The 24,840-nt window shown below is 34.1% G+C and overlaps 1 protein-coding gene across 4 annotated transcripts in view; it reads left to right on the forward strand.

Annotated features, from left to right (window-relative positions):
* The window catches only part of CSMD3 (CUB and Sushi multiple domains 3), a 1,163,243-nt gene that overhangs the window by 1,018,910 nt on the left and 119,493 nt on the right, over positions 1 to 24,840 (forward strand). For all 4 annotated transcript variants that reach the window (XM_028122520.1, XM_088023099.1, XM_028122521.1 and 1 more), the window contains one exon: positions 1,824 to 1,928. In XM_028122520.1, the coding sequence (XP_027978321.1) occupies positions 1,824 to 1,928 (105 nt within the window). The remainder of the gene's footprint in view (positions 1 to 1,823; positions 1,929 to 24,840) is intronic.

A 24,840-nucleotide genomic window follows, 5' to 3' on the forward strand; every position in this document is an offset into this window, starting at 1 on the left:
ATTTTAGAGACTGTGTAACAACATGGTAAATGTTACAAGGTACTGTTGAGTGAGAATAAAGAGAATTTAAAATTATTTCTAGGAAATGAATAAAATTATATAAAGTGAATTAATACCGAGGTACCAAGACCAGAAGGTTTTTAAATTTGTTAAGGTGTTTAAAGGTAATTTATGCAATAATCTAACAGCTTTTTCCAGCATATGAAAAGTGAAATCCAGTTTTACTCTAATTTTAACTATACTTTTTAACTGTAGACATAGGAACATAACTAAACCATGAACTTTTACATTTCAGATATACTTGAATCAGTGTGAATGGTTTTAAGTTTTTAATAGATTTTAAAATAGAGTATGATAACCAGTTTTTCAGCATCACCATTGAGAAAAGGAAAGAAGAAATATCTGGAGTAGGAGTGACTTGGTTTAGTCATAGAAAATATTTTCGATATAGATTAAGGTAGAAGTCTTTCTTGGAAGAAATCTCATAACATTTTGAGTATACATTTGTTTAGAATAGATTGGGGGTATACTTTCTTAATAATAAATACAACAATGAAGATAATAAAAGTGACAAGAGCTGTTGATTTACCAAGTGCTAAGTCTATGTGAGGCTTGTCATACATCTCATTTGCTCTTTCTAGCAGTTCTGGTACTTGATTGAAGCTTAGAGAGATTAAGTTGCCTGAGGTTGTACAGCTAATGTTAGAATGAGACTGGAGCCCGGCTGGTGTGACTCCAGAGCCAGAACTCTTAATCACTAAGATTCTCTAGGAGACTAAGGGCAGGTTGAGTTTACCTCTGTCTTCAGTGATTCAGTGAGGATACTATGGACAGATAACAGGTTGAAAACAAAAACAAAAACAAAGCAATTATATGTTCTATAATGAATTAGTCCTGACTTCTTTTATAGAAGGATCAGTGAGTGGTTAAGGTCCGCAGATTTGTACAAAGTAAGTATAAAGTAACTAGTTACAGAAAAATTTTGCAACACTATCAACTAATATGTTATCTTAAAACATGGATTTGACACTTTTTTTTATGCTTGTCATTTGAAACTGCTTGAGTTGTAATCTTAAGGATCTTGAACTATTACTCAATGTCAAATAGTGGAGAAGTAATTGCTTCAAGCAGATATTTTGTTTTCAACTCCATAATTGAATAAAGTCAAGTTGACTTCCTTTAGAAATTCAGAAGTACATCATTATGATATATTTGCTGGGAGACACAGCTAATACTAGTTTATAATTGGGATTTTTCAAACACTACTTACCAGCTTTGCTGTCAGAGTATAAGATACATCAAGGTACTTTACCTGGTATAGAAGAACATACATACATGCATACATCCATACATAAATGAAATGCATATATATTTGTATATAATATATATATAATAAAAAGGGCAATAAATCTTCTGAACCCATACATAATCTTAAGTTACTATACTATAAAAATCACCTGCAGACTTTAAAATTAAACTTCCTATTAGCTCATGCATGGAATATTGAAATCCACATGAAATTCAAAATATTTATTTTAGGTGACCTGTAAAACTTACTGCGTTGACCAGCTCTTTGTACCTGCCTATTTTTAGGAAGCAATCTAGAGTGATCCCAAAGGACCATCTCCTTGGAGATAGTCACAAACAATAAAATGAAAGAGAAATGTGGGACATATTTTTTTTATCAAAAAATTCCTGAAAAAACAATTGACCAATACATAATCTCAGTGATAATCTATTGGCTGATTAGTAGTTAACTTACTTAGTTTTACTATAATATTTATTATGTGATCATTGACCTGCCTTTCCAATTATCATTTCAGGAACAACAATACCCCATCTGTTGAATAGTACGTCTAATAATCTATATCTAAATTTTCAATCAGACATCAGCGTTTCTGCTGCAGGATTTCACCTTGAATACACAGGTAAGTATAATATCATGTGCTACTCAAGAAATTTAAGAACAAGTTTATATTAATTTTTAAATATTAATTTTTTTGAGTGTAGAAATTAAATGGACTTTGTCAGGAGAGAATATTGTCTTATTTTTTAAAGATTTTGATGTGCTCCTCCAATTCATTTACAAAACTATATAAAGTTTTAATTATTTTCAACAGAATTTACAAGTGTTTTCTTTTTTCTTTTACTGTAAGAACAATGAGATTTACCCTGAAATTTTTAATACACAATACAGTAGTGTTAACTATAGGTACAATGTTGTACAGCAGATCTCTAGAACTTACTCATCTTGCATCATTGAAACTTTATACCTGTTGAACAGAAGCTTCCCCTTTCCTCCAGCCTTGGCAACTACCATTCTACTTTCTATTTCTATGAGTTTGACTATTTTAATGTATTTATTTATTTATCTATTTTTTATTATCATTTTTTTATTTGACTATTTTAGATACTTCATATAAGTGCTGTCATGTAGTATTTGTCCTTCTTTGTCTGGTTTATTTCACTTAGTATAATGTGTACTAGGTTCAACCATGTTGTTGCTTTTGGCAGGATTTCCTTCTCTTTTTTTAAGACAATGATATTACATTGTATGTATATACCATCTTTTCTTTATTAATTTATCTTTTAATAGGCATTTCAGTTGTTTCCATATCTTGGCTATTGTGAGTGATGCTGCAATGAAAATAGGAGCACAGATGTCTCTTTGAGATTATTTCAAATGTTTTGTAAATATACTCAGATGGGATTGCTAGATCATATAATAGATCTACTTTTAATTTCTTTAAAAACGTCTGTACTGTTTTCCATAGTGGTTCCACCAATTTACATTCCTATCAACATTGTATAAGGGTTCCAGTTTTTCCACATCTTCACCAACACATACTTTTTTTTTTAAGATTTATTTATTTATTTGAGAGAGCAAGAGAATGCATGCAGGGTTGGGGAGGGAGTAGGGGAAGGAGAGAATCTCAAGCTGACTCCATGCTGAGTGTGCAGCCCAACATGGGCCTCGATCTCACAACCACTGTGACCATGACCTGAGCCAAAATCAAGAGTTGGTCATTTAACCAACTGAGCAACCCAGGCACCCCAACACGTATTTTTTTTTTTAAAACAAGAACATTTTATAGTTATCAAAAGGAAACATATCCTAACAAAAACTCCAGTTTTGAGTATTTATGAACCACATAACATAGCATCAACATTCTTAAAGCAGATAGTCAAGAAATATAAGGAGAAATAAACAGAAATGCATTATGAAATTGACCAAAATTGATCCCTGTACAGAAATTCTACATAGAGCAATAATCATAGGAGTAATACAGAAAATAATTGTTTAAAAGTACCCCAAACACACACACACACACACACACACACACACACACACACACACACACACAATACCAGGTCCAAATGACTTCACATAGAAATATTGCCAACCTTTAAGGACCAGGTAATCCCAATGCTGTTTTAATTATTCTATCTTCTGTGGTTATCACAGGTTCCCATAATGCAATAGAAAACTACAAGCCAAACTCTTCTATGAATATGATGCAAAAGTTTTATTTTTTCAGTTCATTGAAATTTAATTGACACATAACATTGTGTTGTTCTTGAACTTATACAATGTGTCGATTTGATATGTGTATTTATTGCAAAATGATTACACAATATGGATAGTTAATACCTCTATAGCTCACATAATTACCTTCTTTTTTTCTTTGTGTGTATGTGTGTGGGTGTGTGGGTGTGTGTGTGAGAGAGAGAGAGAGAATACTTAAAATCTAGTCTCTTAGCAACTTGCAAGTATGTGATATAATATTGCAAACCATTGTCACCTAGATGCCCCAGAAGATTAATTTTTAATTTGATATAGTTCCACTTATTTATTTTGCATTTGTTGCTTGTACTTTTGGTGTCATATCCAAAAAAAATCAATGACAAGACCAATGTCCAGGAGCTTTTTTTCTAATTTTCCTTAGGACTTTTACAATATGGGGTTTTATTCCAATTCTGAATAATTTTTGTGAGTAGTATAAGATAGGGGTCCAATTTCATTCTTCTACATATGATTAAACAGTTTCCCCAGCACCATTTATGGGGAAAAGACTTTTCCCCTTGAGTATTCTTGGCATCTTTGTCAAATGTTAGTTGGCTGTATATGTGAGGGTTTATTTCTGGGCTCTCAATTCTGTTACATTGGTGTGTATGTCCATTTTTATGCCAGTACCATACTGTTTGATTACTATAGCTTTGTAATAGTTTGAAATCAGAAAGAATGATGCCTCTAGCTTTATACTTCTTTCTCAGGATTGCTTTGGGTATTCAGGGTCTTTTGTGGTTCCATGAATTTCTGTCTCTGTGAAATCATGCTGTTGGAATTTTGATATGAATTCTGTTGAATATATAGATGGCTTAAATGTGGTTAAATTTGTTCCCAAATTTTATTGTTGTTACTGTTTATGCTATTGTAAATGGTATTATTTTCTTTCTTTTTGAGATATTCTGTTTTTAGTGTATAATAACACAACTAATTTCTGAATGTTGATTTTTTTATCCTGCAGCTTTATTGAATTTGTTCATTAGCTCTAAGAGTTTTTGGTGGAGTCTCCAGGATTTTGTGTACATAAGATCTCATCATTTTCCAACAGAGATAATTTTACTTTCCTTTCTGGTTTGGATGTCTTTCATTTCTTTTTCTTGCATAATTACTCTGGCTAGAACTTTCAGTGCTCTGTTGAATGAGAGTCATGAAACTGGGCACCTTTAGTCTTCTTCCCTATCTTAGAGGAAAAGTCTTCAGTCTTTCACCATTGAGTATGATATTAGCTGTGGGCTTTTCATATATGGCCTTCATTAAGTTGAGGTTCATTCCTTCTATACCCATTTTGTTGAGAGTTTTTATCATGAAGGGTGTTTTGTCAGATGCTTTTTCTGTGTCTATTGAGATTATCACATGATTTTTTATCTTTCATTGTACTAATATGATGCCTCACATTTTTTTGATTTGCATGTGTTGAACTATCTTTGCATCCCAGGCATAAATCCCACTTGATGGTGGTGTATAATCCTTTTGATATGTTGTTGAGTTTGGTTTGCTACTATTTTGTTAAAAAACTTTACATCTGTATTCATCATGGATTTTGGCCTGTCATTTTTTTCTTGTACTGTCCTTATTGGGCTTTGGTATCAGGGTAATTCTGATTTCATAAAATGAGATTTAGAATGTTCTCTCCTCTTCAGTTTTTCAGAAGAGTTTGAGAAGGACTAGCATTAATTCCTTTTTACATGTTTGGCAAAATTCACCCATGAAGCCATCTAGTCCTGGGCTTTTCTTTATTGGAAGGCTTTTGATCACTAGTTTAATTTCTTACTTGTTATTGGTCTGTTCAGATTTTCTGTTTCTTCATGTTTTAGTTGGTAGGTTATATGTTTCTAGAAATTTGTCCATTTTTTATAGATTATCCAATTTTTTTGGTATATAATTGTTCATAGCAGTCTTTTATGATCCTTTTTATTTCTTTGATATCAGTGTAATGTCTCTTCTTTCATTTCTGGTTTTATTTATGTAAGTCTTCTCTGCCACCCCTCCTTTTTTTTTTAGTTAATCTATCGAATGTTATGTCAATTTTGTGTACCTTTTCAAAAACCAGCTCTTCATTTCTTTGGTCTTTTCTGTTGTTTTTCTGTTCTCTATTTTATTTATTTCTGCTTTGATCTTTGTTACTTCCTTTATTCTGCTAACTTTTGGATTTAGTGTATTCTTTTTCTAGTTCCTTGAGATGTAAATTTAGCTTGTTTATTTGAGATCTTCCTTTTTTCAAATGTAGACATTTATTGCTATAAACTTCCTCTCAGAACTGCTTTTGCTGTATCCCACAAGTTTTGGTATGTTGTGTTTCTCCTCTTTTTGTTTGTTCATTTCAAGATTTTTTTTTTATTTTCCTTTTGATTTATTCTTTCAATAATTGGTCATTTATGAGCATACTATTTGATTTCCACATATTTGTCCACATATTTGTGAATTTTCCAGTGTTCCTTCTGTTATTGATTTCTAGTTTCATGCCATGTGGTTGGAAAAGATTTTTGATATAATTTCACTCTTAACTTTGCTAAGACTTCTTTAGTGATGCAATATATGATTTATCCTGGAGAATGTTGTGCATGTACTTGAGAAAAAATATGTATTTTGTTGCTTTGTAATGAATGTTTTGTATATGTCTGTTAGGTTCATTTGGTCTGAAGTATTGTTAAAATCCAATATGTCCTTAATACTTTTCTATCTAGATGATCTATATATTGTTGAAAGTGAAGTACTGAAGTCCCCTACCGTTACTGTCTTGTTGTCTACTTTTCCCTTCAGATCTGTTAGTATATGCTTAATATATTTGGGTAGTGCTCTGGTGTTAGCTGCATATATAAAAAATTATATAATATATATATGAAATATATAATTTATTTAATTTATTAATAAATTATATATATAATTTATTTATTTTAGAGAGAGAGCACATGAGTGGAGGGTGGGGCAGAGGGAGAGAGGAAGAGAGAATCTCAAGCACACTCTGTGCTGAGTGGAACCCAACATGGGTCTTCAGGAGACCCTGAGATCATGACCTGCACCAAAATCAAGAGTCAGATGTTAACTGACTGAACCACCCAGGCGCCCCTATTTGCATATATATTTATGATTACTATATCCCCTTGATTAAATGATCTAATTGTTATGCAATGCCTTTCTTTATCTCTAGTAATAGCTTTTGAGTTAAAGTTTATATTGCCAGATATAAGTATGGCTACTACTGCCTGTTTTGGTTTCCATTTGCATGGAATATCTTTTATTATCCCTTCACTTTGAGCATATGTGTATCCTGAAGTGAGTTTCTAGTAGGCAGCATACAGTTGTTTTATTTTGTTTTTTGTTTGTTTTATTTTTTAAATCCATTCAGCTACTCTATGTCTTTTGCTTGGAGAATACCACCCATTTACATTTAGAGTAATTACTTACTTACTAATACCATCTTATCAATTATTTTCTGGCTTTGTTATAGTTCCCATATTACTTTCTTTCTCTTACTTTTTTCTTTTATGAATAGGTGATTTTCCAGAGTGGTGTGCTTGATTCCCTTCTTCTTATGCTTTGACTTCTTCTGCTTTGGACTACTGTGAGCTTTTGCTTTGTGGTTACTATGAGACTTACATGAACTATTTTCTAGATATAACTATCTATTTTACACTAACAACTTCATTCACCTAATAAATCTCTGTCCTTTTACTTCCCACTTTGTGTTTTTGATGTCACAATTTACCTTATTTTTTTTGTATCCTTAACAAATTATTATGCTGTAGTTAATTTTAAAACTTTTGTCCTTTACTTTTATACTAGAATTAAGTAGTTAATACACCACTGTTATACAGAATTAAAGTATTTTGAATTTAAATGTATACTTACCTTCACCAGTGTTTTGTATATTTTTTATGTTTTCATGTTACTAATTAGCATCCTTACATTTCACCTTGAGAGACTGCTTTCCGCATTTCTTGTAAGACAGGTCTAGTGGTAATGAACTCCATTAACTTTTGTTTGTGTGGGGCCATCTCTCCTTCTTCTGACGTTTTCTAATGGATTACTTTACTGTTTAGAGTATTCTTGCTTGAGAGTTTTATTCTTTCAGCACTTTGAGTCTAACATCACTCTCTGTCCTTTTCTATAAGGTTTCTCCTGAGAAAGTCACTGATATTGCCTTGTACAGGTCCCCTTGTAAATTATGAGCTTGTCCAAATCTCTCCCCAGATTTTGGAAGTTCTGTGCCATTACTTCTGTAATAACTTTTTTAAAAAAAGATTTATTTAGTTATTTGAGAGAGGGAGAGAGAGAGAGAGAGAGAGAGAGAAGAGGGGCAGAGGGAGAGAGAGAGAATCCCGAAGCAGACTCCCTGATGAGTATGGAGCCTGATGTGGGGCTCAATCCCAGGACCCTGAGATCATGACCTGAGCCAAAAATCAAGAGTTAGCTGCTTAACTCACTGAGCCACACAGATGCCCCACTGTATGTATTTCTGCTCTCCTCTTCTCCTTCTGAGATTCTCTTCTGAGATCCTTCAGATCTCTTTGTTAAACTTTTCATTTTGATCATGTGTCGTTTTCTTGATTTTGAAGAATTATTTTTTGTGAGTTTCTTTGTAGTTTATTGAGCTTCCTTAAAACAGGTATTTTGAATTCTTTTTGAGGTAAATTGCAGAGCTCCATGTCTTTGGGGTCCATTACTGGAAAATTATTGTGTTCTTTTGGTGGTGTCATGTTTTCTGGATTTCTCATGTTTCTTGAAATTTTGTGTTACTGTCTTTGTGTTTAAAATAGTAACCTTCTCCAGTCTTTACTGGTTGACTTCAGGAGAGAAATATCTTCCTTTAGTCCTGGTGGGGATTTTGAGGCTTTCTCAGACCTTCTAAGAATATGTATGTTCCGTACTTCTGCTCCCTCTTATGACGGAGCTCTGAGGCTTGTATTCCTTCTCTCAATCTTCTAGAGCCAGGCCCTGTACGAACGACTTCACAGCTAATTGCTCAAGTCTGTTGTCCCTTCTGGGTCCACAAATTTGGGCCAGCTTTCTGCACATGCTCACCCGCTGTTATCTTGGGGAATGGGTGATGCAGATAAAGTCAAATTTTTCCTCTTATCCTCAGTAATGTGTCCAATTTTGATTTTTTTGTTGTTGTTCCAATGGTGTGTTGGACTTCTACCAGACTCCTGAGCCTCCATAAATGGTCTCTCATTCATGGGTAATTGTGTAAATCTGTGTTCTCCAGAAGCTCCTAAACTGTGGCTCAGAGGTGCTAGAGCCAGTTCAAAGGGCACTTTCAGAATCCACAGCCAGCACCAAAGTCTATGTGCCTATTACCTGATACACTGGTAGGTGAGACTCCTCTTGGATCCCTAGGTGTATTTTTTGATGGCAGAACCAAAGGCCAATAGGGTTGTTGACAAGTTCTCAGGGTTATGCAATTGTTTCTCACTCAGCCACCTAGGGGCTGGTCTGTCTTTTCCAAATGGCTCTTCTCATTGAATGAGATTCATTCACTGGGATTTCACCATGTCCTACCTGGCTATCACATCTCCCACAAAGGCATGTTGTCCATGGATGACTGCCATATTGTTGTTGCTAAGGGGAGGATATAATAAGGGGCATCTTAGTCAGCCATCTGGTGGACATCACTCCTTTTTCTTTTTTTAACAATAGCCATCCTGATAGGTGTGACGTGATGATATCATTGTGGTTTTGCTTTGCTTGCATTTTCCTGATGACTAGAGATGTTGAGCATCTTTTCATACCCCTGTTGGTAATTTGTATGTCATCTCTGGAGAAATGTCTATTTAAGTCCTTTGCCTATTTTAAAAATCGGATTATTTATTTTCATTATTAAGTTGTAAGAGTTCCTTATATATTTTACACATTAACCCGATATTAGATATATGGCTTGCAAACATTTTCTCCATTCTTTAGGTTCCTTCTTGCTCTATTGATTGTTTCCTTTGCCGTGCAGAAGCCTTTTATTTTGATGTTGCCCCACTTGTGTATTTTTGTTCCCTCTGCTTTGTTGTCATGCCCAGGAAAACATTATCAAGACCAGCATCATGACACTTTCCCCTATGTTTTCTTCTAGGAATTTTACATTTTCAGATCTTATCTTTAAGTCTTTAATCCATTTTGAGTTAACTTTTATATATGATGTAAGATAAGGGTCTGTTTTTATTCTTTTGCTTTGGACATCCAGTTTTCTCAACATCATTTGTTTAAGAGATTATTCTCTCTCCATTGTATATTTTGGCATCCTTGACAAAGATAAGTTGATGTGGGTTTATCAACTGGATTCTCTGTATTCTCTATTCTTTTTCATTCATTTTTTGTCTATCTTAATGCCAATACCATACTGTTTTAATTATTGTAATTTTATGTATTTTGATATTAGGAAGTGTGATGTCTCCAATTTTGATCCTCATTCTCAAGATTGCTTTGGCTACTTGTGTCTTTTGTGGTTCCATATAAATTTTAGGATTATTTATTTATCTAATTCAGTAAAAATGCCATGGGGGTTTTGGTAGTGATTGCATCGAATCTGTAGATAACTTTGGGTATTATGGATGTTTTAACAATATTATGTCTTCCAATCCGTGAACATGGCATTTCTTTCCATTTATTTGTGTCTTTTTCAATTTCTTCCGTCAGTGTTTTGTCATTTTCCATATACAAGTCTTCATTTCCTTGGTTAACTTTATTCCCTAGTATTTTATTCTTTTTGATGCTACTGTAAATAGGATTGTTTTCTAAATTTCCTTTTCAGTTACTTTGGTGTTAGTATATTGAATTACAAGTGATTTCTGATATTTTGTATAGCAACCTTACAGAATTTAATGTCCTGTGGAGTTAGGCTTTTCTACATAGAAGATCCTGTCACCTGCAAACAGAGATATGTCCACTTCTTCCTTAATTTGGATTTTTTTTTCTTGCCCAATTTCTCTGACTAGGATTCCAGTACTATGTGAGTAGAAGTGGTGAGAGTTGGGCATCCTTGCTCCTGATCTCAGATGAAAAGCTTTGAGGTTTTTGTTTGTTTGTTTGTTTTGTTTTGTTTTGTTTTTACCATTGAGTATGATGATAGCTGTGGGTTTTTCATGTATGGCCTGTATTGTTTCAAGGTACATTCCATTATATCTAATTTGTTGGGAGTATTCATCATAAAAGGATATTGCACTTTGTCAAATGCTTTTTCTGCATCTATTAAGATAATCATATGATTATTATCCTTTAATCTGTTATTATAGTATATCACATTTATTTGTGTATGTTGAACCATCCTTGCATCCCAGGGATAAATTCCATTTGATCATAGTGTATAATCCTTTTGATGTGCTGTTTAATCTGGTTTGCTAGTATTTTGCTATGGATTTTTGCATCTATTTCATCAGGTATGTTGTCCTATAGTTTTTTTGTAATATCTTTGTCTATGGTCATCAGGGAAATGCTGGTTTCAAAAAATGAATTTGGAACTGTTTCTTCTTCTTCAATATTTTTGAAAGAGTTTGAGAGGGATCAATGTTAATTCTTTAAATGTTGGTAAAATTTACCCATGCAGTCACCTGTTCCTGAGCTTTACTCTGCTGGGAAGATTTTGGTTATGTGTTTAATCTACCTACTCATTATTGGTCTTTTGACATTTTATGTTTCTTCATGATTCACTGGGTAGATTGTATATTTATAGGAATTTTTCGTTTCTTCTATCCAATTTGTTGGTGTGTAACTGTTTATTGTAGTCTCTTAAGATCCTTTTTATTCCTATGGTATCAGATGTAATGTCTCCTTTTTCATTATAAGTATTGTCTAATTGTAAAAAGAACTGGATTCTGTAGATATTTTAATCCTGTAATTGGACTAAGTGACTTTTCTGGTTGCATAGAAAATAAATACTAATTGCCCAACTCTTTACAAAACTTTTAGAGACAAAAATGTCTTATGCACATTAGTTAAATACATATATGGGACATACATGATTTTGTTTTTGTTTTTGTTTTTTTTTTGCTACATAAAATTATCACAAGTATAATGGGAGATTATTTCGGTAATTTTGGGTTTATCTACTGTCTCCCTACAATGTAAGCTCCAGGAAGACAGGATCTGCCATTAGCACAGGACCATGTCCATTTAGGATATCCTTTTGTCTCTTGCACTAAGCACAGCCCTTGAATCTTATTAGGCATTCACAATACATTTTTTGGCTGCGATACAACACCTAGAAGTAGAAGATAAACATGTAATATTGGCACATATTATTAATATCAGTGAACTTATACTGATGCTGGTGTTCATTACTTTAATCTGTGCACATTTTATACTTGTGTTGGCTTCTGCTGCCTGACGGTATTACCACTAGATATTATTTCCTCAAAATCATTTTTCCAGGCCACTCAGTCCATCACTGCAACCTCATAACTTACACTGGAAATTCTGATAAAATAGAAACTCCCTGTGGGAAGGAACAGGGGCTCTAATGATAGGCATGTGCTAAATAAATACTGGTTAATCGATTTTGGACAAATTTTTTTTTTGGTTTATTTTGTAGTTCAGTTTCCAGTTATTTCTAACCTCAGATACAATAAATCTGTCATTGTAATGTAAATAGATGACAAATCAGTAAAAGATGATTCATTCATTCTTCATTCAACCGTAAATATATGGAACAGCTATGATATATCAGACAGTATGCTCAACATGGAAAATGCAAAGATAACTGTCACCGTATCTTTCTTTGGGAAGATACAGTCTAGCAGAAGAGACAGAAAGGCAAAGCAGTAACACGGTGCTGTAAATATAGGAATAGAGATATTTATGGTAGAGTGCACAAAAGTGGAACGTAACAGACTCCATTTAGGAAGTTCAGGAAGTACTTCAAGTAGGACATGACACTTTGGCAGAGTCTTAACAAATAAGCAGGAATTTTACAATTAGACAAAAAGAATTGGATTATTTTAGCATGAAAACTTCACGTTCAGACAGAGCTATGACATATAGCACGTTCAGGAGAAATACAGCCAGTTCAGTAGGATTAGGATGTAAGGTTTGAGGCAGCAGTAGGAACTAAGGCTGCTTCTATAGGCAGGGCTACTCCTGAAGGGTGTAGGATGTCATTACCAGAAATTTGACTTCATATAGACAATACAGTTAAAAAGCAGCATATGTTTTGATAGGTATTCATAATATAGATTATTAAATTATACAAAGAAACTGAGGGAGTTTTTTTTTTTTAAGTTCATCATATACAACTTTGGCATTTATAGAATGTTTTGTTGGATGCCAAAAAGGTCCTTTATTTATATAAGATATATAATATAAGATAATTAAAATTTAATGGAATTGCTTACCCAGTTATTTATAATTTTTCAGATAATTCTTTTGGTTAGAAACTCTTTTTTAAAAGATTTTATTTATTTGAGAGGGAAAGAGAGCAAACACAAGCAGGGGGGAGGGGCAGCAGGAGAGGGGGAAGCAGACTCCCCGCTGAACTAGGAGCCCATCTTGGGACTTGATCCCAGGACCCTGAGTTCATGACCTGAGCTGAAGGCAGCCGTTTAACCAACAGAGCCACCCAGGCACCTCTTTGTTAGAAACTCTTAATTATGTTCAATAAATGAAGGACATTGAGTCATATCCAAATCAATAAATAATAGGTGCTAATAATACATAGCAGCTTGCTTCTTAGAACAAATAATTGAGAGTTTGATCTTCTTAAAGGAAAACAATGACTAGCGTACTTAAATCTCACAAATCTTGAAAACCAACATCTTTGACAGAAAAGACATGCTAGAAATATAATCTAAGCATCTTAAATCATGATCTCTAATTTAAAGAGTAGAGTTTAGTACCTAACTATGTCAAGGACAGTCTGATGAGAACTGTAGAAGGATTAGAAGGTAAATGAGATAAATCTCTGTCCTAATCAAGTGTAAACTTTATTACATGGAATGTGTTTTTGCCCTATTATTTGTGATTATTTATCTGTGTTATGAGTTATTTCTATCAAATGAACAATCAAAGAATGCTAGGATTTTCTAAGTTTGTTATCTGGATTGAATTCAAGAATGTGGCAAAGAATTCACCACTGGTAATGAATGAACATAAGAACAAATGATGTATCATGTATATATTATATGTGCTGTTGCTTTAAAAAATATGACTATTCACAGGCAATGGCATTTAGTTTGTTAGCTTTGAGTTCACATAATCTGAAGTAAATATTCACAAAATGACGCTTTGACTTCAAACTGATCCCCAGATACTTCTTAAGAATTAGTAGATATCTTGATTCTCCACCCATGAGAAAAACAAATAGAAAAGCATGGCACTGTATGTTAGGCAATCGGAAGACATTATTAACTGTACTTTTCAAAAATCACAAAGTGGAATCCTATTAGAAGATGATAAAATGACCACCAAAATTTGTAAGCATTGTGTCGAGGGCCCTTAACTAACACATCAAACCATTTGCTTGATGTTTCCTTTTAACTGGAACAAAATTCTAAAAAACCTCCTGGGTTAAAATAAATATAATAAAAAAATACCAGTACTACAAAAAGCATGTAAAGTTATATTAAGACATTAATTTTTATCAAATTATAACTTAATAGAAGCAGTTAAACTATTCTCCATATAGAAAAAGGCTTTCTTTTTGGAGAAATTAAATATATGCCTCACTTGATAGTTACCCTTGGTAATGTTGTCACATAAAAATGCTTCAGTTTCATGTGTTGCTTTTAAACAAGTCAGTGAATCTGAATTTAAACAGAAAGTATAGATTAGTACAGAATTAAACAGAAAGATGAAGAAGTGTAGAGAAATAGATGAGAAAATGTTTACACAGTATGGGAAAAGCAGGACAATTTAGGACAGGGGGACAGATAAAGAGAGGAGAGAAAAGAGAAAAAGATGAAATTAGTGGACAGTCGTGAAATCAGTACCCGAGAATGCCCGATGTTCTTTTAATTAATTAAAAAGATTTTGGAATGTTCTTCATGTTTTCAAATCTATTGTCTGATCAATAAGGACATTTGCAAAACACTGAATTAAGTGCAAGAGAATGGGGGGGCGAGGTCAAACAAGGAAATTTAAGTCCAGCTTTACAGAATTAAAATGACTAATAACTTATGCTCTAGTCTTCGAGGACAAATTTATAAAACAAGCTATGGCAGTATTTTTGGCTGCCTATTACTAACAGATTGAAAAGCAGTTACAATACATTTGGTGGATCAAATGCTGCCCAGAGCAGCTGTGGTTTTGGTGCACTGTCCAGCAGGGTAATCTCAAAGGCTGTCTGATCACTGAGTGCACACTGGAAAGATCCCTTCCAGAAATGCTGGAGAATATATCCAAGCACAGTGGTTTCTGTTTTTTTTTTTTTTTTTTCTTTTGCAAATAGTCTCTCTTGTTTGTGGAAAGGGTACCTTAATTTCTGTCAAGTTTTTAAATCTTCCCATAGTGAAGAAACATTTATTTTGTTTTATTTCAACAATCTGACCACTTGTGGAGGTAGGTTATGTTAACTAGACATAAACATTTTAAAGAACTTCTTTATGTTCTCAGAAGCCCCCAAATGAATGGTTGAGATGTAAGAACACAATGGCCTCTTTAAGAGGAAACTATTTTTTAAATGAATGTAAAGATGACATGAAAAAAATTAAATCTAAGTTTTGATACTTAGAAAAAGCAAAATGCTTAAGCAGTTGGGTACTAGGAAAATAATGAGTGTGTCTGTCTGTTATAAACAAGGTAGTTATATTAACTTTTCTCCATTGAGAAGACACCTATTTCACTGCACATCTTTGGTATTTCATTTCTGGCATCCTCTGAGATATAAGTTCTGTCCACAGGGTAACATAAGGAGGAAATCACAATGGGGAATAACGGTCTCATAATCACACTACGAATACCAGCAACAGATGCAGAAGACATTAAGGTTTGCTATAAAAAGGACAGACTTCATGTTTGTTTGTTTTGTTTTTAACCAAGGAAGTAGACTCTTCCTATATTCCTAAAGGATGATTTTAAATAATAAAGGTCTCAGGAAACATGGCAGGTGTTCTTCTGTCTTGGGGAATGGGAATTTGGCTGAGATTCCTTCCAGTAAGTAAGTATATTCTCTGTCTGATTTTCCTACCCACTCATGAGGCTTTTAGAAAACAAATTCTAGATTATCCAATGGCACAATTACTAGACAGATATGCCTTGCTTTTTATTTATTTGAAAGGTAAATGCTGACAAATAGGTTGATTTTTATCTACAGCGCTCTTTTCCTCCTTGAACTGGAGATCATGACATTTTAACTTAGGAATGCCAGACCATGATGATTATGACTACGATTATCGTCAAACAAATCTGATGTTCCTTGTGCCCATTCTATCCTTCCCATGCCTTGGTCGCATTATTTCTAGAGGCCCATTTTGATCATTTCACGTCATTGTTTTCCTATTAGCTGTTAAAGAAAGGTAACATTCTTTAGCCTCCTGCTCCCACAGTAATTTCTTATGTCATTTTTTTACCACATGTATTTTGTAATATTTCCCCACTTAATCAAATGAAGTAATTGTTTTCTAGATATATCATGTGTTTCCTATTACATCATTAGTTTTTGATATAGTGTTGCATGATTCATTGTTTGCATATAACACCCAGTGCTCCATGCAGAACGTGCCCTCTTTAATACCCATCACCAGGCTAACACATCTCCCCACCTCCCTCCCCTCTAGAACCCTCAGTTTGTTTCTCAGAGTCCATAGTCTCTCATGGTTCATCTCTCCCTCCAATTCCGCCCCCCTCATTTTTCCCTTCCTACTATCTTCTTTTTTTTTTTTAACATATAATGTATTATTTGTTTCAGAGGTACAGGTCTGTGATTCATCAGTCTTATACAATTCACTGCACTCACCATAGCACATACCTTCCCCAATGTCTATCACCCAGCCACCCCATCCCTCCCACCCCCCACCACTCCAGCAACCCTCAGTTTGTTTCCTGAGATTAAGAATTCCTCATATCAAGGAGATCATATGATACATGTCTTTCTCTGATTGACTTATTTCTCTTAGCATAACACCCTCTTGTTTTTAATTTATATATCACCCTAAATCTTAACTGATCCAATCAGCTCATTCTAGAAGTGTTTTTTCTTCTTTTTCTGGATTCTGATATCATTCCCTTTTACTCCCTCAATGCTTATATATTTATTAATTTGACAAATATTTACTGAACACTTGTGTGTCAGGCATAGTTTACATTTTTGAATGAAAGAGACAATATCCTCTTGTCTTCTTGGAGCTTATAATCTAGCAGGTGAGGACAAAATAGACAAAAATGTAATAAATTATTAAGCTATAGAGCACTTCAGAAAGTGAAAATTCATAGAAGAAGATAGATGGGGGCACCTGGGAGGCTCAGTTGGTTGAGCCAACGAGTCTTGGTTTCGGCTGAGGTTGTGATCTCAAGGTCGTGGGATCATGCCCTGGAATGGGCTCCACACTCAGTGAGGAGTCTGCTTGAGATTCTCTCCCTCTGCTCTTCCCCTCCCCCCACTGTCTCTCTCTCTAAAAAAATAAATAAGTAAATAAATAAATAAATAAAATCTTAAAAAAAGAAGATAGATGAAGGGTTGAGGGATCCGGAATGCTAGGGCTGCAGAGAGGATGTTTTGATGGTCAGGGTACATCTTTAAGAGAAGTTGACATTTGAGCACAGGATGGAAGGCGGTTCAGGAATAAGCCTTGCTGATATGTGAAGAAAGGGTGTTTTAGGGGATAGCCAGAGCAAGTACCCTAAAACATAAGTATGAAGAACAGCAAAGAGGCAAGAACAGGAAGAAATGAGGTGAGAGAGAGAAGGGGAGATGCTGTCTTGTAGGCTATTGTAATTGAATATGGGACTCATTAGAAAGTTTTGAGCAGAGAAATGGCATGCTCTGACTTACAAGGTACTATGGTATTTTGCAGTTATGAATGTTTAGGTAATTGATTTTACTTAGCATTCTTGAATTATTTTTCAATGAATATTTAGCTACTTGAGGGCAGTCTATTGTATATCATTTATTTCTGACACTATCCAACACAATGTTGTATTTTTGTTTTTACATCCCCAGTGATTATTTACTAGAAAATTGAAAAAAAAGGAACTACATTTATCCAAAAAGATAACTGTATATTTGTGTAATTATACTACTCTGTATAATTGTACATTATGAGTTGGCTGTTATCACCCAGGTACCCAGAGTTCTGATGGCCAAACAAGCTAGTTGCACCAACTATGTTTCTAATAGGTTCTTTTGTTAGTTCCTTATTAGAGAAGGAGGACTAGCTTTAAAAAAAAAAAAAAACATATTTTTAAAATTAAAAAACAATTTGTTCTTGTACCACTTTGTTTTCTTCTCAGGTGTTAGTCTGTATTTTTAAAGAAAATTTCTATGCAGCTGGGCTAAACTCTTTCATACATTTTGCCTTTTAAAATATTTGAAACAAAGATACCCTCTTCCCTCTCATGCTTTCTATCTCTCATTCTCTCTCTCTCTCAAATAAATAAATAAAATCTTTAAAAAAAAAAAAAGGGGCGCCTGGGTGGCTCAGTTGGTTAAGCGACTGCCTTCGGCTCAGGTCATGATCCTGGAGTCCCGGGATCGAGTCCCGCATCGGGCTTCCTGCTCAGCAGGGAGTCTGCTTCTCCCTCTGACCCTCTTCCCTCTCGTGCTTTCTATCTCTCATTCTCTCTCTCTCTCAAATAAATAAATAAAATCTTTAAAAAAAATAAAAAATAAAAATAAATAAAAATAAAAGGGTACCTGGGTGGCTCAGTTGGTTAAGCGACTGCCTTCAGCTCAGGTCATGATCCTGGAGTCCCGGGATCGAGTCCCGGATCGGGCTTCCTGCTCAGCAGGGAGTCTGCTTCTCCCTCTGACCCTCTTCCCTCTCGTGCTTTCTATCTCTCATTCTCTCTCTCTCTCAAATAAATAAAATCTTTAAAGAAAAACAAAGATAACTATCTCATAATTTGGTAAATCCTAATAGTTGAGGCTCACACTTGCTTGTCTATCCATGATGGCTTTCAAAGTGCAGAATATCTATAGTATAAGCACCCATGTGTATCAGAGCATTATGACCCATAAGCATTTGAATGACTACTTAGGTTCTTCGATAGCCACTTAACAATACCTCCATCATGATTATTGTAATCATTATATTATCATCATTATCTCATCAAAAAGTTAACATTTTTTAAAGATTTCATTTATTTGAGAGAGAGAGAGAGCACAAGTGGGTGGAGGGGCAGAGGGAGAGGGAGAAGCAGACTCCCCGCTGAGCAGGGAGCCCCACTTCTGACTCCATCCCAGGGCCCTGAAATCAGGACCTGAACCAAGGCAGGTGCTTAACCGACTAGGCCACCCAGGTGCCCCAAAAGTTAACATTTTTTCAAGTGTTCAGTATATATATGCCAAACACAGTATAAATATTTTATAGATATCTCTTTATTTAATTTTCCCAATTACCTTGAGACAGATATTTTAATCCTATTTTATAGATGACAAAACTGAAGTTTAGATAATAATCTTAGTGCTCCATATTTTTTAAGTTAGTTAATAGTAGAGGTGGGATAAAAACTTCAGAGAATTTGATAATGGAGCACACAGTCCTGACCACTATATTATAGTCCTCCTTAGAGTTTCTTCCCATAATTTTCCATCTTGATATTGCTTTCCAAATATAAGAACAAAGTCATTTGTGTATGCATCATAGGTTTGTTGAATTATTAGATATAATTTCTAGGTGGAAGTGCTACAAATTTACATAATATCTAGCCCTAAAAACCTGCAGACTAATTGTAAGAACATGCAAACAAGTAATTGCAAAATTACAATGTAAACGCTGTATTGTTATCTAAGTTGGTACTTGTCAGATACATGTGCTTTATAGTCATTGAAGTCTTGTTGAAAATCTGGATAAGACCCTACCCCAGAAGATCAAGTCAGTGTTTCTGAGACTCAGTCAAGCATTTGCACTTTCCCCAGTCTCCCAAAATTACTCTCGCAATGACCAAAGTATGAGGCCATCTTATATAACTTAGGTGATGACACAAAGAAGGTAGGGATCAAATCTGTTAGAGATTACTGACCATGGAGTCAAAGAAGACTCCACGAAAGGATGAACAGAAGTCCTATTGGCAAGTAAGAATTAAAGTATAGATATGGAATTAGTTTTGTACTTTGAAGGGACCTCTTGAAATGTAGGTGGATATAAGAGCATTTATTCTGGAATCAGACTTCAGTTTCTGTCTTGACAGTGCCATTTGATAGCCATGTGACAAGAGGCAATTCCTAAAGCTCCCAAAAACCCAGTTTCCTTATCTGTAATATAGGATAATAACACCTAACCTGAAATATTTCTTCAGAATTAAATGAGATCATCTACGTAAAAGTGTTTATCATAACACCAGGTCCATATTAAGCTCTCAATAAATATCATCCTCTATTACTGATGAGATGAACCAATGTGGCTAAAATTGTCAAATGGTATTTTAAGTGCTGAAAGATTAGATTAAGGAGGTGACAGATGTTTTCTTGGAGACACACTCCAGGGTTTCAGTTTGGGGAGTAACATGCTTCGCTTTGAATTTTTGAAGGGCCCTTTTATTTTGGAAAATGGAAAATGCATTGCAGGAAGAGAAGAGGCCTAAAGAAAGGGATTGCAGAAGTTCTCATGAGAAACTTTGAAGGAGGTTATTGTAGTTGCCTAAGATTTGTGGCCAGTTAGATGTTGGAGATGAGCAAGAGGGAGGAATAGAGGCTGGTTCTTAGGTTTCTGATCTTTTGTTTTGGTTTTTACTTTATTTTTTTTTTAAAGATTTTATTTATTTGACAGAGAGAGACACAGAGAGAGAGGGAACACAAGCAGGGGCAGTGGGAGAGGGAGAGCAGACTTCCCGCCGAGCAGGGAGCCCGATGTGGGACTTGATCCCAGGACCCTGGGATCATGACCTGAGCTGAAGGCAGACACTTAACGACTGAGCCACCCAGGCACCCTTGGTTTTTACTTTAAATCATACCACTTTTTATAATCACAACCTTGCTTTATTCCATTGGAGAGCTGGACTTCTAATTCCTTAGACTTTTTCTTTTATTTTTAGATCTTAGTTATTGAATTAAATAAACCAGGATCAACAGAACCACTTTTATTTATCTTTAATAATTAGACTTCACACCTTACAGTGAGATCTAGGAATCAAAAATATTTCCTAATTTAACTAGTGTAATGCCAGTATAAGTATACACTTTCAGGAATGAAATTGGTATAGAAGGTACATATGGTGCTACTTGCAAAGTAAGAAGAGATAGCGAATGGATACCACATTTATTATGTGTGTGTATATTTTTAATATTTATAGTCATGCTGCTCAAATTATGCTCTGCTGGAGGCTATAGTTGGGCCATAAATAAATTGAGTCAGGGCGATTTTTCTCAATTACAGACACACAAAACAAGGTAGTAAATATAAATTTAGAATATTTTTTCCTACTTTTTTCTTTTTTTTTTTTAGTTTCAGATGTAGTGTTCAACGATTCATCAGTCGCATATAATACCCAGTGCTCATAATGTCACGTGCACTCCTTAATGCCCATTATTCCAATTACTTGTTTCTGAAATTTAATATCTTATATATTTTATGCTAGCAGATTCTAACAAATTACCTGTTTATATAAACAGGTAGCCAATATTAATGGAAAGAGTAAGAAAAAAAAAAAAAACCCTCAATTTGCTTTCTGTTAATAACAAAAGGGATTGAATGTGGAAGAGAAAAAAGGTAGGCAGTATGGAAGAAGACAATTTTCCCTAGCAACCTTGGAAGACACAAGGAAAACTAAGGCAAATATATTAGAACTCCAGAGTTTAGAGGATACATTTTTCTCTCTCAATAAAGATAAGCAAAAACATTAGTTGAGATTCTGATTAGTATTTTACTATTTTCTGACATGAGTTATCATAAGCTGACATAAAGCTACATCATTTTTTTGTTGGGAATATGAGCTGGTTTGGTAGTCATGGGATAGATATATCTGCTCTGAGTTAATATATTTTTTTCTAACATATAAAGTACTGAATTTATCTGTCTTCTGATCCCCAAGAGCACTGAGAAGTGGGAATTAATTTTTAAATTGATAATTTGTATTTCTTGTTGTTTGTTTTTGACAAATGTGATCCTAGTTGTAACTGTATGTCTTGCATAAGTATACTTTTTGCTAGGAAAAATGTCCCTAGCATATGGAATGCCATTGAATCTATCAATTGTTAGTAAGCTTCCACGAAGAAAACATAATTTCTAGTTGGTCTGACACTTGGGTTCTGTTAGAGCTTCATCATTAACAGTTTTGGAATGACAATTTGGTTGTAATATGCATATATAATTTCTTTGCCATACACATTTGTGTTTCACTAATGGAAAATTCTAGAGAGACAGTGAAGCATTTGTAAATCGATGAGCAGCTTTTGGTTTTGAACTTATACAATGTACATGTTTTAAAAGGGCAAACTACATGCAGTAATGGTCTTTGCAAATTTAAGGGCACTCAAAAATCTTAGGACATAGCACTCAGAGGAATGCAAAGGTCCATGTTACCATAATGAATATATTTTTCTATCCCCCTAAACTTGAGAACATTCATGATATATGCCACTAATAATTTTGCTGTAAATCCTGGGAAAACACATGGGGTCCAAAAATATCTTTCCATTCTACTTAATAGTTGAAGAGCTGGTCTGAATAACCCAAAGCATAATAGTAGTCATAAAATAGTAAGTGTGTAGACATGTATTCATTTAACTCTAGCTTATAAATAACAAAAGATTCAATTCAACACGATAGTTATTTTACTGCTTTCCATCCTTGAGCAATATGCTTAAGAGATAATGCATTAGGTCTTAATGAGTTTATTTTTATAATCGCTAAAAATTGTTTCTTCCCTTAGGCTAATTAAATAATTGATTATTTGAGAAAAATAGTGATTTTAAGATTAATTATGTTTTTACTTAAACTAATTTTCTTGTTCTAACTAGTTTATGCACATCATCTCATAAAATGTTAATTGTAGAAACATCTGCTCAAATTAAATTATTAATATTTGTCATTTCTAATTTCAGTTGCTATTAACAGAATATATTAAATGCAAATAAGTATAATTGATTTTGCAAACACATCTCATTCCTTAATCCTATAAGGCCATTAGTTTTCTTTTAATCAAAATTTATTTTATGATCATCTCATTGACTTTTTACCTCTTTGTGGTGTTGACTTAGAAATAGTTTCAGCCTAAGTTTCTGAATTCTGGAAACATTGTATTTTTGTATTCTTAAACTTTCTCTAGCTCTATCTTGAGCTAATATCATTGCTCCTAGTCTCTTGGTTTTTCTCCCAGTTAAACCAATAACATTTTAGGTTATATAGAAGCTTTTAATTTTGGGTCAACCACAAACTTAAAGGTACTTAAGTTCTTGGCCCTTTATATAACTTTTTACATATTTTCATTATATTCCTAGAGTATGTATGTAAAACCTATTGATCTTAAACATACAGAAACATACTTTCATGACAACAGAAAAAATGTCCTTTATCTAGAATGTTAAATGACAACCTCACTTCAATGTTTAAAACTACTAAATAATGTTAGTTACTATGTCCCTGCCTCTATTCTAAGCATTATGTATATCTTGTTTTCATTAAGCATTGCAATATTCCTATGAAGTCAGTATCTTTGCATCCCATTTAATAGGTGAGGGAACTGAGGCACGGAAATCATTTCCAACTTTACCCAAAAGATCAAGAAACTAGTGGAGCCAAGATGAAGATCAAGGTTGTGTTCTTAATAACTCTGAAATTTTCCTTCATTACCCACAGAAAGAAAATACAACTTCCTACATTGGTTAAGAAGATAAAATGGTTCACAGTGTATACCCTATCTCCCTTTCAGCTTCATTTCTTGAAATTACATTTCTTTTTTTAGTAGGGTTATTTTTTTTAATAATCCATTTCCAGTGTCTTTTCTTTTTCAAGTTTGTATTTAAATTCCAATTAGTTAACATACAGTGTAATATAAGTTTCAGGTGTAGAATTAGTGATTCACCACTTACATACGACATGCAATGCTCATTACAACAAATGCCCTCCTTAACACCATCACCCATTTAACCTATCCTCCCATCCACCGCCCCTCCAGTAACCCTGTTTGTTCTCTGTTGTTAAGAGTCTGCTTTCTGGGTGTCTGGGTGGCTCAGTCAGGTAAGTGGCAGACTCTTGGTTTCTCAGGGTCATGAAATCCAGCCCCAAGCCAGGCTTTGCACTCAGCTCAGAGTCTGCTTGTCCCTCTCCCTCTGCTCTTTCCCCCGCTTGTGCGCTCTGTCTCTCTCATAAACAAATAAAATCTTTAAAAAAAGAGTCTTTTTTCTGGTTCGCCACTCTTTTTTTTAGTAGGGTTATTTTTTTTAGAAGAAAACAATAATAACTTTATTATTTTAGAGCAAGAAAGGACTTCTTAACTGTCCTTTAACCCAGAATTCATAAAGTGTCCATGAGAATCCAAACCAGCCATTCGTCTAAACAGAATAAACTTCTGTCTGGTGCAAAAAATTGTCCACCTAGTAAATACAGCTGACATTTTTAGGGGGAAAATTTTAATACATACAGCAGAAAAAAGTCCAATTTCCTTGATTTATAACAAACAAATATCACTGCAGTCAAAATCGTATCATTTAAATGAGCCAAGAATTAAGGGTTATACATGCAACAAAATACTTTTATAGTAGGGTTATTCTTTATGAAATAATTATTTTAACAAAGGATGACCTTCATTTACTGTGATTGTTCCACTACCTGTAATCTTTTAAACCAGTCCCTTCTCCTGCTTCATCAAGAGTTTCTTTAGAGCATAGTTGCTTATGTCACTAATCAATCTTTGCATTTCTGGCAGGTAACATGATACAGAGTACACAATAGGTGGACAGTAATTGCTTATGATATCAGATTCTATTTAACATTTTATCATTTAACTTAGCATTAAACTGTAGACTAAAATTTGGGAAGTAGTTTCTATTACTGAATATTCAATTAATTATTCAGAGTGATGCTAAGTTAAATGTTAATTGAGGTAGGAACAAGTAAAGTAAAAATTTAAAGATCAAGGTAAATGTGAGCTAAGTCTGCACCACAACATATTCCTAAACCATTGTTGCCCATCAGTGACTATTAAGTCAGCACTGTTCTTTCTGAAAAAAAACCTACAAATATTAAAGTTACATGTTACAC

Source organism: Eumetopias jubatus, unplaced genomic scaffold (genome assembly GCF_037043125.1).
Source record: "Eumetopias jubatus isolate StellerSeaLion01/CBP00866 unplaced genomic scaffold, mEumJub1_p1.0 scaffold_4, whole genome shotgun sequence".
Lineage (NCBI taxonomy): Eukaryota > Metazoa > Chordata > Mammalia > Carnivora > Otariidae > Eumetopias > Eumetopias jubatus.